General features: G+C 40.3%; 1 protein-coding gene and 1 long non-coding RNA gene across 3 annotated transcripts in view; both read right to left on the bottom strand.

The window, feature by feature from the left end:
- The window catches only part of PolE1 (DNA polymerase epsilon catalytic subunit 1), a 157677-nt gene extending 143256 nt beyond the window's left edge, over positions 1-14421 (bottom strand). The window contains exons 1-2 of one of the 2 annotated variants that reach the window (XR_011900843.1): positions 14169-14421; positions 9759-9882 (exon numbers count right to left, since the gene is read on the bottom strand). Coding sequence is in view for 1 of the 2 variants with exons in the window: in XM_072306321.1 (XP_072162422.1) it covers positions 9759-9882; positions 14169-14236 (192 nt within the window). In the remaining variant the exon portion in view is untranslated. The remainder of the gene's footprint in view (positions 1-9758; positions 9883-14168) is intronic. The other variant, XM_072306321.1, reaches the window with a different exon arrangement.
- A 2717-nt stretch (positions 14422-17138) lies between these two features.
- The window catches only part of LOC140226030 (uncharacterized), a 234405-nt gene continuing 233079 nt past the window's right edge, over positions 17139-18464 (bottom strand). The window contains exon 2 of the long non-coding RNA XR_011900845.1: positions 17139-17378. This is a non-coding gene — a long non-coding RNA (uncharacterized lncRNA). The remainder of the gene's footprint in view (positions 17379-18464) is intronic.

The raw sequence follows: 18464 nt of genomic DNA, 5'->3' as shown, positions 1-18464 counted from the left end.
GGAGGGGGGTCCTCAAATACAAAGTTGCATCGTATTTTTAACAAGTTTCTTGTATGATTTGAAACAGACTTTCTTATTTATTTCTAATGAGGAAAGGTTTCGGACATGATTTATGAAACGTAAGAAAATGAAAAGGAGGGGGGGGGGGGGGCTCGCCGAAATTTTCCTTTACAGGCAAACATTTTGAAAATATTATCTTTGACTTGTCACTTAGAGTTGCCGAAACGTATCATTTTAATAATATGGAATTCATATTTCTTTGGATGGCCAAATGAGAAATTCGCCATTTTGAAGTGGAATGGACAAGCCCAAGACATCCTCCAGGACTTATTTTGGATCGGAAAACACAATTTGACTAATTTTTGGGGTTCATCAGGTCACATAAGGCGCCTAAAATTTAGTTGAAATTTTACGATTTTTACATGAGTTGAACAGAATTTTTAGATGGCCGCTATTTTGAAAATTGTGATGACTAAATTTTGAAATTTTAGGTGAACCTTCTTCAAGCTTACACTAATGCCTGTGCGAAATTTGGTGGTTATCCGATTAAATTTAGAGACGTGAAGAGGTTTTGAGCAGCTAGATTGGGGTTTTGACACACTGTGCGGCGCGCGGGTACCTTGTATGTTCCGAATCTCAAGGTCACCTGCGGCCCCAGATTGCTCGTAAGTGGCGAGCTTTCGTATTTTTATGCTTCTGTAGTTCGTTTTCAAAGTGAATCATTCAATAAAGACGGAATATGCGGAATTTGTGAATTTTACATAATAGGCCTCCGGTGACATTAATAAATGTGGGCTGCGTTCCAAATTGCTCTCTCAACAATAACTGGGGCTTGTTTTGAAGCACAAGCCGTCTGCTTTTACAAGAAACTATAAAACCTTAAAAAGTAAGATCTGCCAAGCGCTGTAGCTTAGCTCAATTAAAAAACTTTAAAATCAAGGGTACTCCAACATTTGGCATCTATAGGTTATAATTCTAAAATGATTCAGTTCTGTATAGATCATACAGGGATATTCAAAAGTTGCGCACCACTGGCCATAACTTTAGTTCTAATTATGATATCGATTTGCGGTTTGTGGCGTCCTTACTCATATCGAGGGGGAAACTTTTTGAGGTACTTTTCAGTTCTTCACCCCTCCCAGGGGGAGGGGGGGCGGGGGGCAACTCAAAAATTTCAAATGGCAACCCCCATCATGTGATACATCGTTAGAAAGAGTATGAAAAAAGAAATTTTTTGGCGCAAACCGGAAGTCGATCTGACCCCCCTGTCAAAAGTTAGGGGGGTCCAAAGGTTATTTAGGGGGTCCGTACCTTCATTTTTTAGAGTAGCTTCGGCGGCTCTTGGACATACCGTTTCTCTTTTCAAAGAGTCCTCGAATACTCCAAGTCTGATACCGAAGTCTTCATATTGCCCCCGGGCCACCACAGCCCCCCCGTAGGAGGGGATGGGCCTGTTACAATGAAACATTGCATTAAAATGCGAAAAATCACAGAAGAGCTTCAAACTTAGCATCAAATCCGAGTGGAACTTCTTGCCAATGTTAACGCAAACGCAGCCTGCGACTTTAAAGTGAGTTTTCAAAACTCTTAGCCCCCCCTCATTTTTGGTTGCAGAGCGGGTAAAAACCGGGAAATTCACTACAAATAATCCCCGAAACTAATGTCCAACTTGAGGAGGACCCTTGAAACGTTGCGATCAGTCGGAGCATTGAAATACAAGGACTGCCACCCCCTTAAAGTACGGAAACATCCAAAACACCCCCGCTGCCCCCCTCATTTTTCGTTGCGGAGCGGGTAAAAACCGGGAAAATCGCCAGAAATGATGCCCCGGCTCTTACCAGCTCTGCAACGAAAAAAGAGGGGGGCAGCGGGGGTTTTATGGGTGTTTCCGTCCTTAAAGTGGGTGGCAGTCCTTGTATTTCAATGCTCCGACTGATCGCAACGTTTCAAGGGTCCTCCTCAAGTTGGACACTAGTTTCGGGGATTATTTGAAGTGAATTTCCCGGTTTTTACCCGCTCTGCAACCAAAAATGAGGGGGGGCTAAGAGTTTTGAAAACTCACTTTAAAGTCGCAGGCTGCGTTTGCGTTAACATTGGCAAGAAGTTCCACTCGGATTTGATGCTAAGTTAGAAGCTCTTCTGTGACTTTTCGCATTTTAATGCAATGTTTCATTGTAACAGGCCCATCCCCCCCTACGGGGGGGCTGTGGTGGCCCGGGGGCAATATGAAGACTTCGGTATCAGACTTGGAGTATTCGAGAACTCTTTGAAAAGAGAAACGGTATGTCCAAGAGCCGCCGAAGCTACTCTAAAAAATGAAGGTACGGACCCCCTAAATATCCTTTGGACCCCCCTAACTTTTGACAGGGGGGTCAGATCGACTTCCGGTTTGCGCCAAAAAATTTCTTTTTTCATACTCTTTCTAACGATGTATCACATGATGGGGGTTGCCATTTGAAATTTTTGAGTTGCCCCCCGCCCCCCCTCCCCCTGGGAGGGATGAAGAACTGAAAAGTACCTCAAAAAGTTTCCCCCTCGATATGAGTAAGGACGCCACAAACCGCAAATCGATATCATAATTAGAACTAAAGTTATGGCCAGTGGTGCGTAACTTTTGAATAACCCTGTATGTTTATTTGAACTGAGGATCCAAGGGTTTTTTCTAAATTTGGAGAGCCGAATCTTCATCGCAGCAAATTTTAAATGAGATATGATGGAGATAATGGTCGATACCCTGAGCCCACTCTCGCTCCCCCCGTAAAATTCACGAATTCACAAATTCCGAATATTCCGTCTTCATTGAATGATTCACTTTGAAAACGACCGGCAGAAGCATAAAAATACAAAAACTCACCACTTGCGAGCAATCCGGGGGACGCAGTTGACCTTAAAACTCGGATCATGCAAGGTTCCCGCGCGCCGCGTCAACTTCGAAGACTCATAACTCCGCTTTTAATTGTTTTCCCAAGACGAACTTGGGCTTTAAACGCTCTACTTTCTTTTAGGATCTGTGTTCGAAACTCACAGGCGCCAACACACCAAATGCGCCTAAGAAATCGGTAATGGCGCCTAAAAAATGAAGGCTCCGCACCAACGTGGCCCCTAAAAATTACCCCCCCCCCCCCCGAAAAAAAAAAAAACCCTTATTTTCCTGTTTGGTTAAGTTTCGAAATTTCCTCCAATTACAGTCACTAGTTCTGTAACTAAAGCATCTTACGTCTAACTTTTCACTAAAAGCGCCGTGATGTACAGGCAAAAAGTCAATCTGGCCCCTAAAAGATCATAAATAGCCCCTAAAAATTGAGATTGATGCGCCACGTGGCTCCTGAAACTCAAAGATGAGTTTTGAACACTATTAGAATGGTTTTTGTTTTGTTCGGTGCAAACCGAACAACTGAAAATCTCGGAAAACGAAAATTTACGGAAGTAGGACCTTGTATGATTCCCCCAAAAGTAGGTCAAATTTTGAAATAGTAGTAATTTCATACAAATATTCTGATAGCTCTCATTTTTTTGAAAAATTTGACGCCAAGATCATCTTTCTACAACGTACCGTTGAGAAGTTATGCTACTTTAAAGGTTTTGACTTTGAACTCCTCTCCCCCCCCCCTTTTCCCTGAGGGCTAGGCAAAAAATAAAACCAGTTTTGAGTGTCTGGAAAGACCCTCTTTTAAACCTGAGAAAATTTTAGGATTCCGTGTTTAGGCCGATTCGTAGTAAGGTCCTTTGTTTTCTTCTGGGAAGCTTTTTGGTGCTGATTCAAAAAAATTCTGATCATTTTAATCACTGAAACATGTTAGTCCAGGCATTAGGGGATTTGTACTGGAAAAACGTGAAGGACTACACCACGAGTGCCTCCCCCCTATTTTTGGGTCGTAGAATCCGAATTTGAAGTTTGCTGCCTCGTAGCTATGAGACGCTTTTCGCAAAATTGAAAAAACGTTGCCAGATCTCCATTTTTTTCAGTTTTATGCTGATAACTTTCTTTGAAGCGCAAAAATCGAAAATTTGTTTGCACGACACAAAAGAGCATAAAATTCCAAAGAAACTGGTGTATACATGTCCTATTTTAGCATCAACATTGACGGAGCTCCACCACTTGCTTGGGGGCATCGAATCTCTGGCTCGCGGAGAGCACTGTGCGGCGCGCGCACCGGGAGCTATGCAGCGCAGCTGTCCAACATGCCGTTTTATTTTAGGGGGCAATCGATTTGAAACTTTCGTCATAGGTAGGTAAAAGGTGGGTACTTGTATGCTTGTAAGCGGGTTGCATACCCTGCTCCTCAATACCCAATTAAGTGATTTTGAAGAGGCACCTTGAGGCAGCCATTCCTCGGTCTGAGAGTGAGCTCAGTGAGCTAGAGATCTACAAAGTGTTTTAAGTATGAAGAAATGCTTCTGACGTCCAACAGAGCCGGATTTTTGGATTTTTGACTTAAGGTATTTTTATTTGGTTATAATTAAAATATTTAATGATTAATGAGTAAAATCAAGATTCCGGCTCTATCAGGTAATAAAAGGATGCAATTATGGTCGTTTTAAAAAAAACGTAGATCTCTAGCTTAGTTAGAGCTTGAGAAATGATTGCAAAGGGATGAAAAACATGCAGAAAACTGATTTTTAGGAGAGCAATATTAGTAAAAGTAAGCGGAAATAGTTCAAGGGTGCGAGTGCTTCATTCTTCAGAGGATTCATTACCTTATCTAATTTTTCCGAGTATTTTTTATCATGATAATTACAAAGTGAATACTTAAGCTTCTTCAGCAGATTGTCCCCTATAAAATTATTGAAAAATAAATCCAAAAAACATTTTAGGGCCATTTTTAGACGAAGTGCCCCCTTCACTCGCGCACATTTTATGGCCCCCTAGCTTACCTTCTGGGTATTTGTCCTTCGTGGCTCCTCTAATTTCGCTGATGTCATCGACAGTATAGTGCATAAGTCTTGCCAGCTCCTTACTGATGCAAGTGTCTGGAGTCAGGAGGATTAGATTTATCGCCTACGTTCAGTAATTAGAGGGGTGTCTTGGTACGAGACAACTCATCTCACATCGCTCATAATAATCGCTTCAGGAGTGAACATTTTTATTTAGCCACTATTTTGTATCTGTGAAAGTGTTACCTGCAGCTTTTTCACAATGAATGTGAAAACCACGTGAGGCCACTTCCAGATCTCTCAGTTAGGGAAGTTATACAAAAATGTGTCCAGTCTTTGCGCGCTCCGAGTCAATCGCGGAATGACATTAAAATTTCAGTTTTGCATGGAATAAAAACCAGCTATCAAAGTAAAATCGTTAGCAAAATATGGCAGTGACATCACTTTTTCAAGGTCCTTTAAAAAGTCGAAATTTGTCTCTAATCGTAAAACAGATCTGAAAATACTACCTGATTTTTTTTACACTAAAAAATATGCAGATTCTATAAATTCAAACGCAATCGCAGCAGAATCTGCAAATCGCAAATCTGCTGCAGAATTCGTTCTGGAGGACATTTAGGTCTAGACTTTTTAACCCAGATGAATATACTCAGACAGATTTTATTGTATACGCATTAAAAATTATATTCCAAATACACTGAGAAGTTTTTGTGACGCCGTTATTATGAAGCATAAAAAGATAACGTAGAAAAGTGGAAAATCAAAAGCAAATCAATAGCTCATTGCTTCATATTTGGTGCCATAGACCGAAATCATACCACTCCTCGGTCCAGTTTGGGACTTCTTGGTGATACATCGGATCGCTCTCTTAGGAAATCGAAAAAGGCACGGAGACCGCACAAGAAAAACGATCCAAGTGTCACTGAAATGCGATTGTCCATTGTCAAAACATAAAATATATTTAATCATAAAAATCCAAGATATCATGCGTTAATTCTGTTTTTCCTTCATCCATACTGTAAATTTTGTTTTCAAGTGTAAGTCGAAATATTTGACACGAACGAACGAACTTATTTGGAAGAAAGTATCCAAATAAATGCTCATGCTGCTTCAAGCAAGTTATTTACGATAGCTCAATTGCATGGATACGTATGTAGAACTAAACGGTAATTAGCACAGCAAATCACTTTACATGGGAGACGTAACTATTTCCGTGTCATTATACTTTTTTCGCGATTTAACTTCAGTACTTTGTGTTTAAAAAAGGGGAGTCTTTTACTATTAAGGTGGAAATGGTATATATTTTCAGGGAGAGGAAGCAAATTGGTCTGGGGATGAGCACGGGTAAGTAAATGCACGGACAGGCTTTGCAGGAATTTCGATTTTCTCTCGTGGAACAGTCAGCCATAAATTTAACGTATCCGCGCATGTGATCTTCACTTTTAGTTAAAAATCCAAAAATCCGGCTCTGTTGGACATTAGAAGCATTTCTTCATACTTTAAAACACACCGCAGGTCTCTAGCTCACTCTCAGACCGAGAATTGGCTGCCACAAGGTGCCTCGAGTTGTAGAAAAATTGTAGTTATACAAGTACCCACCTTTTACCTACCTATAACGAAAGTTTCAAATCAATTTCTCCCTTAAAATAAAACGGCATGTTGGACAGCCGCGCTGCATAGCTCCCGGTGCGCGCGCCGCGTAGTGCTCTCCGCGAGCTGGAGATTCGATGTCCCCAAGCAAGTGGTGGAGCTCCGTCAATTCTAATGTTAAAATAGAACATGTATATACCAATTTATTTGGAATTGTATGTTCTTTTGTGTCGAGGGAACAGATTTTCGATTTTTGCATTACAAAAAAGTTATCAGCATAAAACGGGAAAAATGGAGATTTGGAAACGTTTTTTCAATTTTGCAAAAAGCGCCTCATAGCTAGGAGGCAGCAAACTTCTGATTCGGATTCTACGACCCAAAAATTGGGGAGAAGGCACCCGTGGTGTAGTCCTTCACGTTTTTCCAGCAAGAGCTACTTTTCAAACTCTAATGCCTGGACTATTGTCTCATTTTCCCACAGCTAACATTGTTCAAACAGAGACAACTATAAAAAAAATTCCAATCAGCTACTCCTTTTAAAATTTTGTGGGAAAAACTTTCTTCCGTTTCTATGATAGATTTCAGCATAATTTAAGTCTGATTTGGTGCTAATCTTACATAATCTCAAGCACTTATTTACAGCCCAAAATGATTGAAATAAGGCTGAATTTTTTCCCAATGCTTATTGATCAGGAGAAAAAATGAAAACTGAGATGCACACTATCTTTCGTATTTCTTCCTAGGTATGCATCTGCAGTTTGTGGAGTAATTTTAACAAATACTAGCCGTGATTAGCTCGCTTTGCAAGCTGGCACGCCTAGCCTACGAGTGACCCTGGACCCCTGGTTCTTCGCAACTCGCTCCGCGAGCCACCCCCGCTCCACATAATTTATAACTATAATGAGAAGAGAACATTTTCGTCCCTATCTTCTTTTTCACCAAGTTTCACGGAAATCGATGGTCCAGGAGCCGAGACCGCATTATACAGGGTGTCTCACGAAAAAGGAGCCACCTTGAATATCTGCCGAACGTGTTGGAATTTCGAAAAGCGGTAAAAGACGTGTTGGTTTAGGCCTTGTCTCAATGGCGCAACTGTTGAGGGAATTAGGTGCAACTGTAGCGAGTTTGTTGCACCAACCGAAATTCCCTATCTCGACGCGCACGCATGTGTTCCTGGAACTTTTAGGCAGGAATATTTGAACAATATTAATTTTTCTAGGTTAAACGATGTCAATTGAGATAACTGAACTGATAATTATGAACGGAAGGTGAATATTTTGCGTTATGTCGACCAGGTATAAAACAAAAAACAATCATATAATTCAGATATAGATAAAAAGAAAATATATTCGATACAATTTTATTTTCCTGCTGTAGTAATATGCTACAAACGAAAATATAAAATTGATACTGAAATGTATACAAATATTTCTAAATAATAACCGCTCCGAAATAAAACACCCGTAATAAACTCCCGCTTCACGTGTGACCAGCGTTTATCAATTCAAAACACGAAAGTAACCAACTGTTGAGGTTCCAGGTTTCTGACCTTGAAAGTTTCACTTATAAGTGAAACATTTTTGAGACACTTCCTTCCTTCAACAGTTGCGCCGTCGAGACAAGGCCTTATATCGAGGGGGACACCTTTTGGCGTATTCGACATTTTCCCAAACCGCGGGAGGGGCGGGGGGTGCCCCACGCTTAAGTCGAATTTTTCAAATGGCACCCCTACTTTTTTATTTCAGAAATCAATTCTACGGAAAAAAAGAAGCCACCTTGTCCAAACCGAATGTAAATCGGACAATTTTGCAGTGATTGGCAGAGGGTAAAACAATTTTTTAATGCTCTTTTCACAAAATCCCCACGCCCAATGGAATTACCGTATCAAACCTAACTCTCCGCCAAAAAGATTCTTAAACATTGCACTTTCGATTTAAAAAAAAAAAAAAAAAAAAAAAAAAAAATGCTGTACTCGAAATCTGGAGCATGCGGAGCCCTTCTCTGCAACATTAAAATTCGTTTTACCCAACATTTCCGAGGGGCGCTCATCGGGAGGGAGTAGTGAGTTTTAGACAAGAATTATTACTCTTTTTTCTGAAGCATAAGAAACCGTGTCCATGAAGAAACAGCTAAGTAGAAGGACGCTATTTTTCCGCGGTGCGTTGTTTTTCTACTTAGCTGTTTCTTCATGGACACGGTTTCTTATGCTTCAGAAAAAAGAATAATAATTCTTGTCTAAAACTCACTACTCCCTCCTGATGAGCGCCCCTCGAAAATGCTGGGTAAAACGAATTTTAATGTTGCAGAGAAGGGCTCCGCGTGCTCCAGATTTCGAGTACAGCAATTTTTTTTTTTTTTTTTTTTAAATCGAAAGTGCAATGTTTAAGAATCTTTTTGGCAGAGAGTTAGGTTTGATACGGTAATTCCATTGGGCGTGGGGAATTTGTGAAAAGAGCATTAAAAAATTGTTTCAACCTCTGCCAATCACTGCAAAATTGTCCGATTTACATTCGGTTTGGACAAGGTGGCTTGTTTTTTTTCGTAGATTGATTTCTGAAATAAAAAAGTAGGGGTGCCATTGAAAAATTCGACTTAAGCTTGGGGCACCCCCCGCCCCTCCCGCGGTTTGGGAAAATGTCGAATACGCCAAAAGGTGTCCCCCTCGATATAAACGAACACGTCTTTTACCGTTTTTCGAAAATCCAACACGTTCGGCAGATATTCAAGGTGGCTCCTTTTTCGTGAGACACCCTGTAGAGCGCGGCCGCCACCTTTGATCTTGAAATGTTGAAAATCTGACCAAAAATTCGAGTTTCTCGTCGGAAAATATCAAATGATACAGAGTTTCAAGAAAATTTATCGAACAGGAACCGACGCAGCATTTTAGGCCACGGCCAACATCTTGGATTTTAAAAATCTGACCAAAAATTCGAGTTTCCCGTCAAAATCCCCCCCCCCCCATCAGCAATAATCACAAAAATCCGTCGAAAAATACCCCCTGAAACCTGAAATTTCGTCTATAATGCTGTGACGTCACGCGACAGGATTGAACCTGTTCAGCGCGGTGCGCGTGAACAACCTCGTATCCCCAATGCATTGGTATACGGAGGAACAACTTTTCTTTTTTTCTGACTTCAGCTGCATTTTTTTGACTTCACAGAATTTCATAGCCATTGTCTATTTCCTGATTAATCGATCCATTTCCTTATAGATAAATCCAATTTATGATTTATCAATCATTTCCCTGCATAGAAAGCAGATATTTCCTTGCCTTTATGATTAACCTTACTTACACTGTGCATGTTAATGAGAAATCCAATTCTTTCTTGATGATCAGTGATCCGATTGAATCCATACATTGCGTCAGTAGCATCATTTTCAAGGGATGTTCGCAATCTTAGGTCTGAGTTATCTTCTCTAAACAGCAATAAGTTCATCATTAGACACACCAAAAAAAGCATTGCGTGCCGATTAATCAAACACTAACACAGCCCTGCGTTTTTTTGGTCATATAGAGTTGCATGGCATGCCTTCTTTCTATTGTATTTTTTAGTGCTGAATTCGGAAAAAATATCCAAAAAATTCCATCACGTCAGGATTTTTCGCAAATTCAAAATTTGGTTTTTTTTTTTTGGGGGGGGGGGGGGGGGAATTTCCGAAAAATTAAGTTTTTCCCTTTCCTCAATTTGACCATTGATTTTGCTCTGTAGTAAGTATACTAAGTATGCAATAACTATTGCACGTCAAAAAGAAACCTCCACGAATAATAATAGTCCGAATTTCGTCAAATTTTATGAATTTTTAGGTGATTTTTATCCCCCCCCCCCCCCCAAAATCGTTTTCCGGTCCAAATTGTTAAAAATACAACTCGAAAAAACCGTAATCCCCCATAATTAACTACGGTTAGTACCCACTAATCACCAGGAAAAGTAAGCACAAGTTTCTAAAATATTGGAAAGAAGGGGGCGGCGCCAAGATGTCATGAGAGCTCCACGCGGCTTGCGGCTTCTTTCCGCCGCGCGCCGCCGTGTCGCAGGTTTCCTCACAAATTCTGTAAAATAACGTCGCTGATTTTGCACCATCAGCTCACCACAGATGTAACAAAACACAAAAATGGTGACTTCTTGCACCCTCTGGACGCCATTTCGCCCAAATTACGGATTTTCGCCACAAAAAAGAACCGAATCTCAGATAAACAACGTACCGCTTTGGCTGCCATTTCAGCTCTAATAAGTCAGGATAAAATCCCACTGAACTCATGATAAAATGCTGAACAAGTTGAAACCTGTTAAAATGCGTCCAGGTATCAAAAATGTGTGTGCAACTCAGATAAGTCGGAACCTGCGACACGGCAGTGCGCGGCGGGAAGAAGGCGCGAGTCGCGTGGAGCTCTCGTGTCATCTTGGCGCCGCCCCCCCCCCCCCCCCTCTTCTCAATAATTTAGAAACTTGTGTTTACTTTTTCAGGTGATTAGTGGGTACTAACTGTATTAAATTGTGGGGGAATAAATTTTTTTCAAGTCGTATACATATGTGACAATTTGGACCGGAAAACGATTTTTGTGGGAAGGAGGGGTAAAAATCACGTAAAAATGCCAAAACTTTAACGAAATTCGAAAAACAATCATTCGTCCTTACTTTTGACGTGCAATGGTTATTGCATACTTATTGTTAGTAGACTTACTACAGAGCAAAATCAATGGTCGAATTGAAAAAAGAGAAAAATTTAATTTTTCGGAAATTCCCCACCTCGAGTTAGGTTAGGTTGAACCCCCCACTAAGAAAAACAAAATTTTGAATTTGCAGAAAATTCTGCCGTGATGGACTTTTTTGGATATTTTTCCCTAATTCAGCACTAAAAAATTCATTAGAATCAATCAAGACATGCCATGCAACTCAACATGACAAAAAACACGCAAGGCTGTTAAATCAATCTCCTTAATCAACAGAATTACTTCTACCTTAAATTTAATCACAGGACCTTTTTAAGTGATGAAAGTGAAGAACTGAATATTGATATCCATCCTCTTCATTCTGATATAGCAGTGAAGTTTCATGGTGAATTCAGGTAACACCGCAAACCGTTAGTTGCAGCAGTCTCTGGAATTTGAACTCGTTATCACCTCTCTGACCGTTAAAATTTTCTTGGATACAAAGTAGTTAAATATTTGGCAGCCTGTTAATACTGGCAAACTTAATATTCGCTTGGGTCTGGGAAATCGTATGAGCAGCCTAGATAATTTAATATCTCAGTGACGGCATCAGCTAACCCTGGAGAAATGATTAGATGAAAAATCAGAAATCTTTGCAAGCTCTGCACTCCCAGGGAATTTTAGCGAAGAATCGTTGTCTCAGGGTCTATGAAAGGACCTAATGCCATAAATTGGAATGGTTGATAATGATAATAGTATACATCAATCCATTTGTCAGATTTCCTTCCTCTGGTTTTCGAGTAGAATCCATATCTGAAGTCAAAACATACCCTTGCGATGATGATGTGGCGCACGACCTGTTAGATTCAGATTTTATTTGCCCCTTATTTTCTCCAAAAATACACGGTTTTTTATGGAGAAATGGGGTTCTTTAATAATTTGGAGCAAACAGGCCGTGCGCCATATCAATTCTATGTAATTTTTTTGCGTAGAATCCATATCTGAAGTCGAAACATACCCTTGCTATTTGGAATTTTTGTGACCTATGGCCCTCCAAAGCCCCAAAATTTTTGAGAGGTCGTGGCCCCCAAAATTTTGGAGCAGCAGGGGTCATATGGCACATCAATAAAAAGGTATTGACCTCTCCTCTCAGGAGACTTTAAGATTTTGAAATGTGAATAATTTGGCCGCTTACAGCATCGAATTGAAAAGTGCCCCGAAAATGCCCCATAACTCCAAAAAATGGGGGCTTAGGGAAAAAACGCAAAGAGTAAAATTTTCTTTATTATATTTTGCACTTTCTATCGAGCTTTACATGAGTTAAATTTGATCGATTGTTAAAGTGGATAAAATCGGTTTTCTGTACTTGGTCTCCTCGTCAGTGGCGCGTCCTGCGCCGTATGTCAATAGCTGATTGTAAGCAGAACCGAACAGAAACCAAAAATTGATTTTCTCCGGAACCAATGGGTCAAATTTAAAAATCTGACGCTCGTTACAGACCTGAGAGTACTACAAATGCTGTAATTTTTACAGATTGACTCTACCTAGTGTTTTTGGTCTTGAAGGGAAAAAAAGAAAAAATAGAGCCTTACTCGGTAAGGAAAACAAGTAAGCTTATTTTGGATACCCTTTATTCAAGCTATCATAACTTTGTCAATTTTTGACAAAATTAGCTTGCAGACCACTCAATCGACGGCAAATTACACCAGCTTAAAGATGAAACCAAGATCATTTTGATAGCTATCTTAGTTTAGAAATTAAAACAGAAACATTGAGTAATTTTGAGTCAATTTTCATATCAGCCTCTAATAAGCCCTAAAATATATAAAAAACGATATATTTCTCCAGGAGCTCTAACAACCTATTTTCATTTTTAGCTAGAATGACTCCATTTTCACTATACTTTTCGAATCCGAAAAGACTTTTCGAGTGATAGAAAAAATGAAAATTTCATATAACTTTTACTCAAACAAACCGAGGCTGCCAAGGAAGTTTTTTGACTGAGAAGCAAGAATGCCTGACCTGTAAGGATGGCTCGCTGTTGTTGATTTCCCTTAAAATAATTCTGTTTAAGGTTTGCTCAATTTGGTGTGGGATATGTTACATTGATTAGGACAGAAATCTTGGCAGATTTTGACTTTAAACAAACAAATGACAATATGTAGCTCCTACCTTAGGGTTTAAATGATTACTTAACATAAAAAAGAATGCAAAATTCAGAGAAGTAAGGAGGGACTAAGCTACAAAAAATAACCCGTATTGGATACAGGTAGAGGTGTCGTCAGCTAAGTTGACGGATGTTTACTTTCAGTTCGCAAGCGCCAACGACGAAATTGGGCCTCTGAACTAAGTGGCGTTCACTACTATCCACACTGAAAACATCAGTCTCACGTAAAGTAGAAAGTGGTATCCTTATCGGGTTCCGCATTCCAATTCCGTATTCCCAATTTCCGTAAAATCAGTCTCATGATCGTATCGTACAAAAACTACTTATCAGTTATAATTTACGATTTTTTGGTGGTTGTGATTTCTGTGTGGCTAAAAATTAAAGTGTTACAAGGTTTGAAAGTATTAAAAAACTTGTCTAGGATTGTGTTCTTGCTTCTGAGAGAGCCAGATGTTTTCATGCGGATAGTAGTGACGTCAAATTGCCTGCAAACCGAAAGTAAACAACCGTCAACTTTGCTGACAACACCTTTAAAGATTGCTAAATGAAAGCAACACTTCCTCAGTTGTCAAGTCCTGTTCTTAAACCACCAAGTTTCAAAATATGTTCATGATTCTTAGGACTAGGCGTCAATTATAAATGTCATTTCTACAACTGGCAAGTCAAAATTTGCTAAGACTTTTGACCGAGTTATCGCAGTAAATTGGGCATGGTTTGAAAACAGCTGTGCTGCGAGTCACGTCACTTTCAAAATAAATAATCCGAAACCGTGATGCAGCACACCTTAAAAGAAGAAAAACCAGATAAAAGTATGACTCCTGCAAGATCTTCAGAAACTGATTACATAGGGGGTGTGACGAGAAAAAAAAAATTTGGAAAATTTACCTCAGTTTGAAGGCAAGCTGGTTTTGTGAAGTGTCTGGTTTGTACTTTCCAGTATTTTGCAAAACCATCTTTGAATTCACCTGAAATGTCAGCCTGCGAACGATAAAGTCACAACATCCTGAAAGTCGTGGTACATATCAATATCAAATGATTCAAGTAGGATATCGTGAACTGCGGATGAGAGATGCAGACATAGAATAAAATGAAGGTGCAGAGGTTGGTGACAGCAGCTGAGCAGCTAGCTATCTAATGAACAGACTGCTTCTTTCCGCGCCAAAAAAACCCTCAACATGCGGCCTAAGCCCTTAACCACGTTGCAATAGGTAGCTGAAAATAAGCTGAAAGTTGATTGTTGATCCCCGAAGTCACCGGTGATCAACAGCAGGGACCAGTTCTCGTCTCGTCTAGAGTACCTGTAAACCTGTATAGCGAGAGTATGGAGTTATCATAGAGTACAATAGAGTCGCAAAGTACTGGAGCGCCGATGAAGCCAATCCATTAACAGGCGTTTCCGAGCCACGTGTGCTCCGAAAATAGTGAACCATTTGCGAACCCAACGGCATTTTGTAACACGGCGGCTTATGGAGAAATCAAGAATTGCTTGTGTTTTTTAGGTATTTTATAATTCAATCAGCATTAATTTTTGCAAATTTTGCTATTTAAAGGTAGTCAAAGCCATAATGAATCCATTGATGTATATTACTCCTGGATAATATTCATATTGGGATTTAATTTCTGACTTATACCAAGTGTGAACCAACCGGCATTTCTTATCACGGCGGCTTACGGGGAAAGCAACGACTGCCTGTGTTTTTTCGACATTTTTTATTCAATCGATATTAATTTGTGCAAATTTTGCTATAATTAGATAGTCAAAGCCATAATGAATCCATTGATGTATATTACTCCTGGAGAATATTCATATAGGGATTTAATTTCTGACTTAACTACCAAGTTGTGAACCAACCGGCATTTTTTAACACGGTGGCTTATGGAGAAATCAACGACTGCTTGTGTTTTTTCGACTTTTTTAAATTCCATCTATATTAATTTGTGCAAATTTTGCTATAAATAGATATTCAAAGCCATAACGAATCCATTAATGTATGTTACTCCTGGGTAATATTCATATATGGACTCAATTTCAGACTTATTACCGGCCTACTTAGCTGGTTCAAGTGTGTGGTCTAGCCGACGAACGGAGCCGAGTCGGGAGTGGGGAGGTGGGGAGCGCTGAGCGCGAGTCTCTGCGTATGCGTCGTCGCTAGTCGCCGCACACTAGTCTCCGGAGAACTGGACAAAACAGCCTCGAAAAGTGACTTCAACGGCGATCCAGTACTTTGCGACTCTATTGTACTCTATGGGAGTTATGGACAGATCGCTTCATGGAGGGCTTAAAGGCCTTTATAGACGATCAAATTCCGAACCAATTCCGATCAAAGTAGACATGCTGATGACTGGTGGTCACCATCTACCATCAAATTTTGACGGGCCGCACTTTTTTGATCAAAGTGAGATCAGACAGGAGTGCCATCATTCATCATTTCCTGCCACAGGAAACGTTTCTGTCAAGTTTTCATTTTAAAATTAAGCAAATTTATGAATTTCAGACTGATGACTCCCGACACTTTGATGCTACTTTGATCGGAATTGGTTCGGGAATTTGATCGTCTATAGAGGCCTTAAGGCCCAAAAGTGCAGCCACCCTTCTAACCAACTTCTAACGCACAAAATTTCACTGCCAGTCTGCAGATTCCAATTCTAACCAAGATGGCCAAGAATGTACAGAAATGAGCGTTCTTCCGCAAAATTGAGTACATTTATGCAAAAACTTAGTTAAACACGTGCTTAATAAAGGACGGTTCGTAACAATAGTATCAGTAAATCGCTCTGGATAATTGAAATTCATAGGTTGGCTGCCCTTTTGGGCCCTAACTTTATTCGCGGAGGCATCGGTGAAGGCCTGATGGACTTTCGGTTTCAGATCTGTCGGTACTCTCCCTATACAGGTAGAGTACCTATATTAGGAGAGTATGGCCACTGGGTCCCATGGAGAGGCTTAGGACCCATAAATGGCGGTGCTTTGTTTTGGTTTTTGAGGATGGGAGGGGGGTCATTGCCAACTTTTGACGGTTATCACCAACCGCACTTGCTGCCAACCTTACTACATCTAAGATAATTTTTCTCAAAAATTGCACACGATTAGCCTTAAAAATATGTAAAAAAGTCGCAATAGTGCATTTGGGTAAAGTTCTCGTTACGATAAGCAAAGACAACTACATTTTGAATCATTTTGCATTACATTAACTTTATGGCGTCCGCCATTTTTGGGTCCTAAGGGCTAGAGTCCCTTTATACCCAGAGTTAAGACAACTCGATTATCAGCTGACTGGCAGCCGGCCTTGGCTGGCCATGGAGGCCGAAACGAGTGCACCCAAACGAACGATATTGAGGGATAAGGATCAGGAATCCTGCGATGTCTGTCAAACAAAAACAACAACATCAACAAATTGGATCAATTAAAAAGAAAATGAGATTGGTTTGTGAATAATATCTTAATCTATTTTCATTTTGAACCGATGGAAATAACAATTTACTCTTGATGGACCACAATTAGGCAATATTTTCATTATTCTTGTTCACATTCGAGGTACCGCCATCTTGGTGCACTCGTTTCGGCCTCCATGAGCGAGAACCAATCAGAATTGGATTTTTTTTTAGGCCACTTTCAGCCCAACCAAAAGTGAGTTGTCTTAACTCTGGGTATAAAGGGACTCTACTAAGGGCTCCATTCAGCCTAAGATTGCTGAGCCAATCAGAGGTGGTAACTCCAGTGGCCATACTCTCTCTAAATATAGGTACTCTAGTCTCGTCCCTGTCAACAGCGATAGACCCTCGTATTCGATACATCAAACGGGTGAGATTCTATCGATATCGATTGGTTCAAAACATAAACATAGCCTCAAAAGCTTTTTTTTTTTTTTTTTTTTTTTTTTTTTTTTTATTGAGAGTTTAGTGGCTTCTATTCCTTTAGGAATCTACAGCCATCTATAGGCACTATTTATTGTCCGAAGACATCAGGGAGTTTGGTAGACATCCATGCTCGGGCTTACAAATTTTCACGGATTAAGGCCGAGCGAATTCTGCTTACAGATCCACTCGTCATTTCCATGAAAATTTGTCGCCACCACCGGGATTCGAACCCGGGACCTATTGACGTAGAGTCACCACTAGGCCAACCTGGCCGGCTAGCCTCAAAAGTAAGTTCAGAAATCTGAGAGAACGGATCTTTTGAAACCAGCACTAGGAGTACTATAGTGTACTATAGAGTACTATAGTACTATAGAGTACTATAGAGTACTATAGAGTACTATAGAGTCGCAAAGTACTGGAGCGCCGATGAAGCCACTTTTGGAGGCTGTTTTGTCCAGCACTCCGGAGACTAGTGTGCGGCGACTAGGGCCTTGTCTCGACGGCGCAACGTGTTGGAATTTCGAAAAGCGGTAAAAGACGTGTTGGTTTAGGCCTTGTCTCAATGGATCGTATCAAAGACATGAAGACGGAGCGCTCGTATCTAAAAGCACGGGGAAAAAGTGAAGCTAGGTTCGGCGCTGCGCGCTTGTGTGAGTGTGTAAATGAGCGCGGGAATCCATGGCGGCAAACGGAAATTTGATTTGAACTTGTCCTCTTGATTTTTGCATATTTCTTCTTCGAAACGTATTTTAAATTCCTAAAACGAATATACTAAGAAAGTTCGGTCTGCGTCCTAACATAATACACCTACTTTTGCTCGGTAACAGGCAGTAATCTCAGATAAAGTTAGTTTTTCTTCTGCTTATGGTGGTTCTGCAGGTTCAAACAGGCCGTTACAGTTCTAGATCAACGTTACTCCCAAATGAAATTAATCGGTCGACGACGGACGGAAACTAACCTAGAGTTAAAAAAATATGAGTTTGTACCTGAATTTGGGCAAAAATCAACCTAAAATACTTTGTTTCTGCAATTATTTTATTCAGTTCCCGCCCTATATTTGAATTCAAACTTGTCCCGATTTCGCCGCCAATCCTCTAGCCAATAGTAGAGGTGATTGAAAAGAAGCTCTAGAAGCTTCATTTTTTGCTTTTAGCCCTCCGTCTTTATGTCTTTGGATCGTATTCGATACATCAAACGGGTGAGATTGTATCGATATCGATTGGTTCAAAACATAAACATAGCCTCAAAAGGAAATTCAGAAATCTGAGAGAACGGATCTTTTGAAACAGATTTTTTATACTTTTGAGTACCAAATGCCAATGC

Source organism: Bemisia tabaci, chromosome 1 (assembly GCF_918797505.1).
Source record: "Bemisia tabaci chromosome 1, PGI_BMITA_v3".
In the NCBI taxonomy this organism is placed as follows: domain Eukaryota; kingdom Metazoa; phylum Arthropoda; class Insecta; order Hemiptera; family Aleyrodidae; genus Bemisia; species Bemisia tabaci.
This window is presented reverse-complemented; position numbering and strand designations above follow the sequence as displayed.